This window comes from the organism of the source record quoted next, unplaced genomic scaffold, assembly GCF_019419815.1.
Source record: "Pyrus x bretschneideri cultivar Hongxiangsu unplaced genomic scaffold, Pyrus_bretschneideri_v1 Contig138, whole genome shotgun sequence".
NCBI lineage: Eukaryota > Viridiplantae > Streptophyta > Magnoliopsida > Rosales > Rosaceae > Pyrus > Pyrus x bretschneideri.
In genome coordinates this window covers 141,880-154,630 of record NW_025999433.1, presented here as the reverse complement: position 1 = coordinate 154,630, position 12,751 = coordinate 141,880, and the positions used below count along the sequence as shown (strand labels likewise).

At 34.6% G+C, this 12,751-nt stretch overlaps 1 protein-coding gene across 3 annotated transcripts; it reads left to right on the top strand.

Annotated features, from left to right (window-relative positions):
* On the top strand, positions 1-6,099 carry LOC125475135. 3 transcript variants are annotated; one of them, XM_048579503.1, is made up of 3 exons: positions 1-178; positions 346-873; positions 5,851-6,099. In XM_048579503.1, exons 1-3 carry the CDS (start codon positions 154-156, stop codon positions 5,952-5,954), a joined length of 657 nt encoding a protein of 218 aa, XP_048435460.1. In that variant the 5' UTR covers positions 1-153; the 3' UTR covers positions 5,955-6,099. The 3 variants fall into 3 exon arrangements, with proteins under 3 accessions (XP_048435460.1, XP_048435461.1, XP_048435459.1); XM_048579504.1 differs by lacking the exon at positions 5,851-6,099 and having other exon boundaries at positions 22-178; positions 373-1,191; XM_048579502.1 differs by lacking the exon at positions 5,851-6,099 and having other exon boundaries at positions 26-178; positions 346-1,191.
* The last annotated feature ends 6,652 nt before the right edge of the window (positions 6,100-12,751 follow it).

The following is a 12,751-nucleotide window of genomic DNA, read 5'->3' as shown; positions in this document are numbered from 1 at the left end:
TTTTAAACGCGGTTCTGCCTTTTTACTCGGCGCTTGGTTTCTTTGCTACTCGGCATTATATATTGTGGGCCATGAGTAAGTGAATTGTAGAGCTGCAGCTGCTTGTGCAAATTGCAATCACAGTGAATTTAATCGAAACCCACTGCTGACTTCATGGCGGAGAGCGATCGCGATCATTGTAAGTTTGATATGTTGGATAAAAATGTTGACTTTTTGCACTTCATTGCAATAAGAGTAAGATCCGATTTGAATAATTCTTTTTTTTTTTTTTTAAAGGATATTTACTTGTGATCTTAAATATATTTTGATCCAAGTCCATCTGTGGTTTTTATGTTTTCTTCAAAGTTGTTAAGAAATATGCCTTATTTCTAGACTCCACTGCCTCGGAAGAAGGAAAGTCCAAGGTTACACCACCCCATGCAACCATTGAAGAAGTTGTGGTGATGAGCTCCCATGAAAGACTCCATGAACTTTTAGACCGAACGCCTGCATCAAATACACTGGCCAGCTCCTCCATTTCTACTCCTACTTCAGAAATGGACATTACTATGATTTTGGTAGGTTCTAATTGCTTTCCCACCGACATCGGACTAATGATTTTGGCAATATTGGAGCAGCTAGAGCAATCTGATCGGGCCTACTCCGAAGCCTATGATATGGCCAAAAACTTGAGCGAACAAGTCAAAGCTACGAAACAGCTTCTTCAACCTAAGGTTCAGTTTTGTGACAGCAAGGAGAGAGAATTTCAAGACCTTGCAAAAAGGAAATTCTGGATTGAAGCCAGGCAGGCTGCAATAGTTGCGGAAATTCACGGCGCCATCAAAGAGACTGAACCGATCCAGGCACAACTCGAGAAATTGCTCCTGCAGCAAGATCAATTTAAAGAAAATGAGGGTAATCTCAAGACCATCTTGGATATTGGAGATGGCCTCTGGACAACCTTGAAAAACATAATTCACCCCCACCTCCCTACGTGACTTCCTTTCTTGGGTTGCATTTGGGCTGCAGTTCTTTTTCCATTTCCTTTTGGTGTTGTTTCGGACGTTGTGCCCCGTAGATTGAAAAATCATGTTTAAGCCGTATTTTGGTCTTTTGAACTTTAATTGAAGTACTTTTATATTATATGACTTTTTTAGATTGTCACTAACAAGTGCATTTGCTTTGTGGATCAGGATCCTCTCCTGATCTTTCTATGGGTATCTTCATGACCAACAAGTGTGGGACGTTGGATGAAAATCTAACGGCTACAAACAGAAGGGTCCTTTTAAAGTTATAATAATTATAGCCGTTGGATTTTCATCCAACGGCCCACACTTATTGGTTATGAGGATCCCCATAGAAAGATCAGGAAAGGATCCTGATCCTTGCTTTGTCAACCTTGTATTTCTATTTTTTACTCTTGTAATCTCTCATTTTCGTTTGAGCCGAAACGGAAGGATGAGGTTATAATTAGAATCTAAATGTATGGCAATGATAAAGAAAAATTGGTTTTGATGGATGTATAAAATCAGCAATAACCTAGTTTTCTTTATAATAATTTATTTAAAATTTGGTCATGTCAATTTCTTTTTTATTTCAATCGTGGTTAATGTTTAGGAAAGTTGGATATAACTATAGGTTCGACTCCGAGAGATTCTTTGTTAAAGTTTTTTGCCCCAACTATATATTATGCTCTCAAAGTTTAAGATGATATTTAAATTAGGTCATTAAATTTTAATTTTTTCAAATTGTTTCTTAAAGTTTTGAAACTATATCAATTTACACTTTTTGTAACATTAAATGTCTATTATACAATAAATTGATGAGTTTTTAGGTTATATGTTGCAAATGTGGCTTACATGTCAATCCAGTTACGGATTTAAGCTCACCATGTCATCAAATTAATGAAGATTTAGTTAATTCATTACACAAAATGAGTAAATTGATACAATTTCAAAATATTAGGTTGCAATGTGACAAATTAAAATCTGATGACCCATTTTGAAAATCACGCAAAACATAGAGGGTGCAAAATATAAATAGCCAATAGAAAAGAAAAAAAACCAATAGAAAATGAAAAGCTTTTCCCAGTTGCAAAATGTAGTTCACCAAAAAGAAAACAAAACCCAATTGAAATTGAATGTTAAAAAAATGAAAAAGCTTTACTACCCAGAATTTTCTTGGTTTTTATAATTTCATACATCAAGTTTTTTAATCTCAGTCAGGTTTCTAAAGTGATAATTATAGGATACTTTTATACATCTTTTAACTTTTCTATTAAAATAATCATTAACTTGTGACGTAACCCCCATGTGGACAATGACTAGGTGCCGCGGTCAATCTGAGTCTACGTGGATATTAAAAAAATTTAAAAATTTTAAATTTTAAAAAAGCAAAAAGAAGAAGAACAGATAAGATCATCTCCAACCCTTAGGTTAAAACCTAAATTTTCTAGGTCAGACATAGGGCTGGGTTCGTTTTTTTGCCAAAATCGAAACTTTGGTTCGGCTCGGTTTGGTTCATTTTTTTTCGTTTTTTTTCAGTTCGGTTTAATTTCGCTTCGGTTACGTTTTTTTTTTTCGAATTTTTTTTTTTTTGAAATTTGAAATGTTAACATCTCCAATATAATCATAACATAAGCAATCCAAGTTTCCAACATTGAAATCTGAAATTTTAACATCTCCAACACAATCATAACATAAGCATTCCAACACAATGAAAATAAACATTTAAAGTTCAACTAGAATCATCAATCAAATGTTCCAAAGTCCAAACTAAAAAAAAAATCAAAGTTTAAGTCTTCAAAAGTCCAAATTTAAAATAAACATCACACTTCAAGTATCCACACCTAAAATAAACATAACAAAGTACTTCAAGGTTTCATGTCTTACACGCACTTATTCTCTACAAGTCCTCAAACTCAACGCTTAGGCGGCCTATGAGGCAACATAGTACATTTTGTTTAACTTCCATTTGTCATTTCTACATACAAATAAAGAAAGAAAGAACATGATGTAATGCAAGTATGCAACATAACATCTAATTTAAATAATCTAACAAAACCAAATCTAATAAGTAAGATTACCTTTCTCAACTTCTTCACAAAACTCAATCTCCTCAAAAGTCGGTGAAATTAACATATATGAAATAGGCAAAAATTATCCTATGAAATTAACATATACCACTGGATACCACATTTTAAATTATAGGCAAAAGTTAACATATATGAATAATGAATCTATGAAATAAGCAGAAGTAGATAACCATAACTCAAACAAAGGTCCGGTTGACAAAAAGAGGCATAAATTAACATATACCACTGTATGCTATCATTGATTATTTTCCTACCACCTCTCTATTCAAACAAAGATCCGGTTGACAAAAAGAGTCAGGGACATATTCGAAGATGTACCAAATCAAAAAAACACAAATGCAAAATATACTCCTAATTAACTGATGAAAATAAAAAGCTACAGCAGCCACAATGAGCATATGTGTGCATACATGTGTTTAGACTTGTCTCAACAAACATATGACTGGAGGAAAAACCTAAAGCCAATCTTAACAAATCCACAATGGCCTTAGGCCATCTCCAACCGAATGATCCAGAGGGCTACAGGGCCAAAAATAGCCCGAAACCGTCTCCAACTGAGAGCTAATGGGCCCCACGAGACAAAAAAGAGTCGAATGGCCAACCAACTGGCCCAACCTAGCCAGCCAACCATTGGATTGGATTTGATTTTTTTTTTTTTTTTCAGCCTAAATTTTTAAATTTTTTTTTTAAATTCTCATTTTATTTTCCTATAAATACCTAAGCCATTCCTACATCATTTGTCACATAATTTTCACCATTCCATACTATCTCGATTCATTCTATTTCAATTCTTCACATTCTATTTTCTTACCTCTTCCAATAATATTTCCTTCAATTTTTTAAATAATTTTCAAATAGCCTCATCTTCAATGAAAGGTAGGGCTTGGACCCGAAAAGAAGATGAAGCACTTTGCAGGGCTTAGAGATGGGTCTCAAAAGATAGTGTGAGGGGACGTTCTCAAACAAGTGAAGGTGTTTGGACTCGTGTGTTCAAAAAATACTATGAGTTCTACGAAGGCACCACTCCACTGAATACCCGAAACCACGAGAGTTGTTCTTCAAGATGGAAGAAACATCTTCATCCAAGTTTGAATAAAATGGCATCAATCACTATTAGCAACCGCAAGTAGACATGAAGGCGGCGCCAATTACTACGACGAAGTAAGTGTTTTCACAATTTATTTAAAATATTTAATTATATTACATTTAATTTCATAAATTAATTTCTTTTAATTTTTGTAATTATATTTAATTCTATTACATTTAATTTCATAAATTAATTTCCTTTAATTTTTGTAATTATATTTTATAGGTATGCCAAACGGAGGAATTGTATATGGAGGGCAATTCGAAACCCTTTTAACATTATGGTTGTTGGGAAATTTGTAAGGGGTGGATGTTACTTGAAGATCCACCTCAACATAGAGTAGGTCTTACGCCGATGTTCAGAACTACATCCTCAGTTGTAGATGGGGATGAAGATGGATCTCCTACCATTCAAGAAACAAGGGTAGAAAATCTGTCTTCGGGTGAAGGTTCCACACCTAGGGCTATGGGACGAAACAAGGCTCGAAGGTTGAAGGAAAAGGGTAAGGCAAAGGATGATTACACCGCTCAACAGGAAGTGGCAACATCATTGCAATTAATGGCGGAGCAAAATGCCATTGCCGCGGAAGAAAGGAACCGTAGGCATGAAGAACAAGTCAAACAAATACAAGAAGAGATGGATGATAGGAATATGCAAAGGAACATTTCGGATTACACTCCAATGAGTAAGGCCTATTTTGATAGGAAAAAGAGGAAAATTATGGCCCGGTGACAATTGTTTACCTTCGACTATACTCCTACAATGGTGGATGATGAAGATGATGATGATTATGGACTTTAAATTAAAGTTGTTGTAGTTTTTAAAATTTAGTTGTAGTTTTTAAATTTAAGTTGTTGTAGTTTTTAAATTTAAGTTGTTGTAGTCTTTAAATTTAAATTATGTTTGGCCTTATAGCCTTATGGCCTTCGATTAGAGATGGTTTTTGTCACAGGGCTATGTTTGGCCTATGGCCCTCTAGCCCTTCGGTTGGACATGGTAAGAAATATGACCCTGCATTGTTCATTAAAATATTAATTTCTTGGAGGGCTATAGGGCCAAAGAGAGTCATCTGGTCCTCATTCGGTTAAAGATAACCTTATTTGATCTGACCAACATATATAGCATAATGAATGGTTTTATATCAGCGCCTTGAAAGACCATGTCAATCATGTCAATGGGATCAATCAAGAAATTAAGAAGAGACATGATGCATGAAGATAGAAGAAAGAAAAGCTCCTATTCCAATCTGATGGCAAATGCCATGATATGTTTTCACCTTTTTTGAGGAGTTTACCTACGCAATATATAACAATTTATTCATAACAAAGGACCGCTAGAACAACAACAAAATCACACCCTCGGTTTGAAACATATTATTATGAAAAAGGAACATGCATTGCTGTGGTATGGCAGAAAGGAAACCTTTTCGGGTTCTAGCAGAAACCTATACAGAAGAAATTAATAGCAAAAAGGAAAAATATTGGGAACTCTCAATTCCAAAATGTGGGTTTTAGAGTTATGGTCTACATTTGTCAAAAGGAAGAGAAATAGTACAATTTCCTATGTATCAAATTACCTATAAACCCTAACTCAAACTGCTGGATAGGGATGGTTCAGATTAATATGCAGTAACAGAATTAATAAATGGAATGGAATAACAGATACAGAGAGAAATTGCTCCTGTAGCAAGATCAATTTAAAGAAAATGAGGGTAATCTCAAGACCATCTTGGATATTGGAGATGGCCTCTGGACAACCTTGAAAAACATAATTCACCCCCACCTCCCTACGTGACTTCCTTTCTTGGGTTGCATTTGGGCTGCAGTTCTTTTTCCATTTCCTTTTGGTGTTGTTACGGGCGGTGTGCCCCGTAGATTGAAAAATCATGTTTAAGCCGTATTTTGGTCTTTTGAACTTTAATTGAAGTACTTTTATATTATATGACTTTTTTAGATTGTCACTAACGAGTGCATTTGCTTTGTGGATCAGGATCCTCTCCTGATCTTTCTATGGGGATCTTCATGACCAACAAATGTAGGCCGTTGGATGAAAATCTAACGGCTACAAACAGAAGAGTCCCTTTATCGTTATAATAATTATAACCATTGGATTTTCATCCAACGGTCCACACTTATTGGTTATGAGGATCCCTATAGAAAGATCAGGAGAGGATTCTGATCCTTGCTTTGTCAACCTTGTATTTCTATTTTTTACTCTTGTAATCTCTCATTTTCGTTTGAGCCGAAACGGAAGGATGAGGTTATAATTAGAATCTAAATGCATGACAATGATAAAGAAAAATTGGTTTTGATGGATGTATAAAATCAGCAATAACCTAGTTTTCTTTATAATAATTTATTTAAAATTTGGTCATGTCAATTTCTTTTTTATTTCAATCGTGGTTAATGTTTAGGAAAGTTGGATATAACTATAGGTTCGACTCTGAGAGATTCTTTGTTAAAGTTTTTTGCCCCAACTATATATTATGCTCTCAAAGTTTAAGATGATATTTAAATTAGGTCATTAAATTTTAATTTTTTCAAATTGTTTCTTAAAGTTTTGAAACTATATCAATTTACACTTTTTGTAACATTAAATGTCTATTATACAATAAATTGATGAGTTTTTAGGTTATATGTTGCAAATGTGGCTTACATGTCAATCCAGTTACGGATTTAAGCTCACCATGTCATCAAATTAATGAAGATTTAGTTAATTCATTACACAAAATGAGTAAATTGATACAATTTCAAAATATTAGGGGTGCAATGTGACAAATTAAAATCTGATGACCCATTTTGAAAATCACGCAAAACATAGAGGGTGCAAAATATAAATAGCCAATAGAAAAGAAAAAAACCCAATAGAAAATGAAAAGCTTTTCCCAGTTGCAAAATGTAGTTCACCAAAAAGAAAACAAAACCCAATTGAAAATGAATGTTAAAAAAATGAAAAAGCTTTACTACCCAGAATTTTCTTGGTTTTTATAATTTCATACATCAAGTTTTTTAATCTCAGTCAGGTTTCTAAAGTGATAATTATAGGATACTTTTATACATCTGTTAACTTTTCTATTAAAATAATCGTTAACTTGTGACGTAACCTCTATGTGGACAATGACTAGGTGCTGTGGTCAATCTGAGTCTACGTGGATATTAAAAAAATTTAAAAATTTTAAATTTTAAAAAAGCAAAAAGAAGAACAGATAAGATAATCTCCAACCCTTAGGTTAAAACCTAAATTTTCTAGGTCAGACATAGGGTTGGGTTCGGTTTTTTGCCAAAATCGAAACTTTGGTTCGGTTTGGTTTGGTTCATTTTTTTTCGTTTTTTTCCAGTTCGGTTTAATTTGGCTTCGGTTACGTTTTTTTTTTTTTCGAATTTTTTTTTTTTGAAATTTGAAATGTTAACATCTCCAATATAATAATAACATAAGCAATCCAAGTTTCCAACATTGAAATCTGAAATTTTAACATCTCCAACACAATCATAACATAAGCATTCCAACACAATGAAAATAAACATTTAAAGTTCAACTAGAATCATCAATCAAATGTTCCAAAGTCCAAACTAAAAAAAAACAAAGTTTAAGTCTTCAAAAGTCCAAATTTAAAATAAACATCACACTTCAAGTATCCACACCTAAAATAAACATAACAAAGTAGTTCAAGGTTTCATGTCTTACACGCACTTATTCTCTACAAGTCCTCAAACTCAACGCTTAGGCGGCCTATGAGGCAACATAGTACATTTTCTTGAACTTCCACTTGTCATTTCTACATGCAGATAAAGAAAGAAAGAACATGATGTAATGCAAGTATGCAACATAACATCTAATTTAAATAATCTAACAAAACCAAATCTAATAAGTAAGATTACCTTTCTCAACTTCTTCACAAAACTCAATCTCCTCAAAAGTCGGTGAAATTAACATATATGAAATAGGCAAAAATTATCCTATAAAATTAACATATACCACTGGATACCACATTTTAAATTATAGGCAAAAGTTAACATATATGAATAATGAATCTATGAAATAAGCAGAAGTAGATAACCATAACTCAAACAAAGGTCCGGTTGACAAAAAGAGGAATAAATTAACATATACCACTGTATGCTATCATTGATTATTTTCCTACCACCTCTCTATTCAAACAAAGATCCGGTTGACAAAAAGAGTCAGGGACATATTCGACGATGTACCAAATCGAAAAAATACAAATACAAAATATACTCCTAATTAACTGATGAAAATAAAAAGCTGCAGCAGCCACAATGAGCATATGTGTGCATACATGTGTTTAGACTTGTCTCAACAAAAATATGACTGGAGGAAAAACCTAAAGCCAATCTTAACAAATCCACAATGGCCTTAGGCCATCTCCAACCGAATGATCCAGAGGGCTACAGGGCCGAAAATAGCCCGAAACCGTCTCCAACTGAGAGCTAATGGGCCCCACGAGACAAAAAAGAGTCGAATGGCCAACCAATTGGCCCAACCTAGCCAACCAACCATTGGATTGGATTTGATTTTTTTTTTTTTCAGCCTAAATTTTTAAATTTTTTTTTAAATTCTCATTTTATTTTCCTATAAATACCTAAGCCTTTCCTACATCATTTGTCACATAATTTTCACCATTCCATACTATCTCGCTTCATTCTATTTCAATTCTTCACATTCTATTTTCTTACCTCTTCCAATAATATTTCCTTCAATTTTTTAAATAATTTTCAAATAGCCTCATCTTCAATGAAAGGTAGGGCTTGAACCCGAAAGGAAGATGAAGCACTTTGCAAGGCTTATAGATGGGTCTCAAAAGATAGTGTGAGGGGAAGTTTTCAAACAAGTGAAGGTGTTTGGACTCGTGTGTTCAAAAAATACTATGAGTTCTACGAAGGCACCACTCCACGGAATACCCGAAACCACGAGAGTTGTTCTTCAAGATGGAAGAAACATCTTCATCCAAGTTTGAATAAAATGGCATCAATCACTATTAGCAACCGCAAGTAGACATGAAAGCGGCGCCAATTACTACGACGAAGTAAGTGTTTTCACAATTTATTTTAAATATTTAATTATATTACATTTAATTTCATAAATTAATTTCTTTTAATTTTTGTAATTATATTTAATTCTATTACATTTAATTTCATAAATTAATTTCCTTTAATTTTTGTAATTATATTTTATAGGTACGCCAAACGGAGGAATTGTATATGGAGGGCAATTCGAAACCCTTTTAGCATTACAGTTGTTGGGAAATTTGTAAGGGGTGGATGTTACTTGAAGATCCACCTCAACATAGAGTAGGTCCTACGCCACTCGAAGGTTGAAGGAAAAGGGTAAGGCAAAGGATGATTACGCCGCTCAACAGGAAGTGGCAACGTCATTGCAATTAATGGCGGAGCAAAATGCCATTGCCGCGGAAGAAAGGAACCATAGGCATGAAGAACAAGTCAAACAAATACAAGAAGAGATGGATGATAGGAATATGCAAAGGAACATTTCGGATTACACTCCAATGAGTAAGGCCTATTTTGATAGGAAAAAGAGGAAAATTATGGCCCGGTGACAATTTTTTACCTCCAACTATACTCCTACAATGGCGGATGATGAAGATGATGATGATTATGGACTTTAAATTAAAGTTGTTGTAGTTTTTAAAATTTAGTTGTAGTTTTTAAATTTAAGTTGTTGTAGTTTTTAAATTTAAGTTGTTGTAGTCTTTAAATTTAAATTATGTTTGGCTCTATAGCCTTATGGCCTTCGATTGGAGATGGTTTTTTGTCACAGGGCTATGTTTGGCCTATGGCCCTCTAGCCCTTCGGTTGGATATGATAAGAAATATGACCTTGCATTGTTCATTAAAATATTAATTTCTTGGAGGGCTATAGGGCCAAAGAGAGTCATCTGGTCCTCATTCGGTTAAAGATAACCTTATTTGAACTGACCAACATATATAGCATAATGAATGGTTTTATATCAGCGCATTGAAAGACCATGTCAATCATGTCAATGGGATCAATCAAGAAATTAAGAAGAGACATGATGCATGAAGATAGAAGAAAGAAAAGCTCCTATTCCAATCTGATGGCAAATGCCATGATATGTTTTCACCTTTTTTGAGGAGTTTTATACCTACGCAATATATAACAATTTATTCATAACAAAGGACTGCTAAAACAACAACAAAATCACACCCTCGGTTTGAAACATATTATTATGAAAAAGGAACATGCACTGCTGTGGTATGGCAGAAAGGAAACCTTTCCGGGTTCTAGCAGAAACCTATACAGAAGAAATTAATAGCAAAAAGGAAAAATATTGGGAACTCTAACTCAATTCCAAAATGTGGGTTTTAGAGTTACGGTCTACATTTGTCAAAAGGAAGAGAAATAGTACAATTTCCTATGTATCTAATTACCTATAAACCCTAACTCAAATTGCTGGATAGGGATGGTTCAGATTAATATGCAGCAACAAAATTAATAAATGGAATGGAATAACAGATAACAGAGAGAGATAGATAAAATTAGAGGTTTGGCATTTCTCATTTTCCTTTTCACATTTTGATTTTCCTTTCCAATTTTTTTACTTCTTTCTGTAATTTCACAAACACATACCCATCCAAAATACTTACCTTTGTAATGGTTGTCGACTATGGTGATGGCGAGGCGGGCGAGTGCTCGACGGCGGGGTTGTGGGGCTGCGAGGCGCTGCAAGGCTGCAGGGCTCCCAGCTGTGAGAATGGAGTGATGGCTAACTAAGAGACAAAGTGAGGGAGGCGCAGGAGACAGATCATAGAATGGCACAGGTGAGGGAATGATGGCTGAGAGATCAGAGAACGACACAGGTGAGGGAATGAGTCTGTGACTTAGTGAGGGAGACGCGGGGGTAGAAAACTCTCATAGGGTTAATAGCATAGCCAAAAAACAACATTAACTTAAGGGTAAAAACAACATCAGTGCATCTAACGGTAAAATGATGTCTTTTTATACACGCTTCGGTTTGGTTCGGTTTTCGAATCCCAAAAATCGAAATCGAACCAGACCATTTTAGTTCGGTTCGGTTTTTCATGTTCCGTTCAGTTTTTTTTTCGGTTTGGTTTTTTTTTTGTTTTCGGTTTTTTCAACCCACCCCTAGTTAGACAATTTATGCTTTAACTCAGAAACAACTTTTCTACTCCAACCCTTGTAGGTTAAATTTTTAGCCAAGATTATTAAAAAATGAATTAAGGCTAATTGATTTTATGTAAACTATTATGTAGACTATCCTAATTTATTTGATGAACACTTTAACCTAAAAATATTTAGATTCTGATAAATATTGAAAAATTACTAAACCCACACATATGAATAGACAAGTCTTTTGTCTAGTGCTCACATATATTAGATTATGTTGATGTCTCCAAATCCTAGACCACACCGACAACTTCATTTGACACCGGAAGTTGTCGGATTTTCATCGCCTGCGGTGATCTAGCAGAAGAGGACGGATGATGTTAAGTTTACTACCTTGAAATTTCTTAGCTTTTAAAGGGTTAATCTCAGTTTACTACCTTGAAATTTCTTAGTTTTTAAGATTTGGTACATCAAGTTTTTTTCGTCTTAGTTTGGTATCTAAAGTTATAATTTTGGGACATTTTCATATATCCGTTAAGTTTTCCGTCAGAATCTCTGTTAACTGATGATGTGGCGCCCACTTAGATCATGACTAGACACCACATGTCAAAACATTAAAATAATAATAATAATAATAAAATTAAAATAAAAAATAAAAAATTTAATTATTAAAAACACTAAACCTTTGCCCCTCTTCTCTCTTCGACTCCTCCTTTCCTCGCCCCCTTTTCTCTCCATAACCACCACCTTCACCATTCCTCTCCTAACCCCCACCCTCCTCTTCCTCCTCCTTCTCTTGCAATCCAACCTAGACCCAAACCCCCAACGTCCTCCATCTTATGCTTATCCTGCACCCTATCAGAATTAATAGTTTAAGTCATTTTTATTGAAACTTCCAATAAAATAAAAATTCACATCGCGTTATTTGTGGAAGTAAATGAGGACAATACGGACATACTGAAAGTTTCATTCAAAAAGGGCACTGGGTAGTGGGCACGCGTCCAATAAAATAAAATTTCCCACCTCATTATTTCTAGAGTAAGAGAGGGCAGTACGGCTTCTGATCTCTAATGGACCTCAGTAGGATTCGTACTGAAAGTTTCATTCAAGAAGGGCACTGGGTAGTGGGTACCCACCCAATAAAATAAAAATTGAAGCAAATTCTAACTTTTGAAGACAAAAACAAATAAAAAGACAATTTGGGAAAGTTATTTTGTATGTGAGGTCGGAACAGAAAAGTTAGAGTCGACTACTCGGCATTTTCACTTTCAAACGCGTTTTGCCTTTTACTCGGCACTCGGTTTCTTTGTTTTACAGCACCACCTTCAGATCAAAGCACTGCATTGTAATATATGTATATGTTTTTGTTGACCCTAAAAATTACAAAACCTACGTGGCACGCAGGTCGAGTAACTAATAAGCTAACTACGTCATTCGGTTGAATGCGCGGAGTGCCAACTCGTCGGC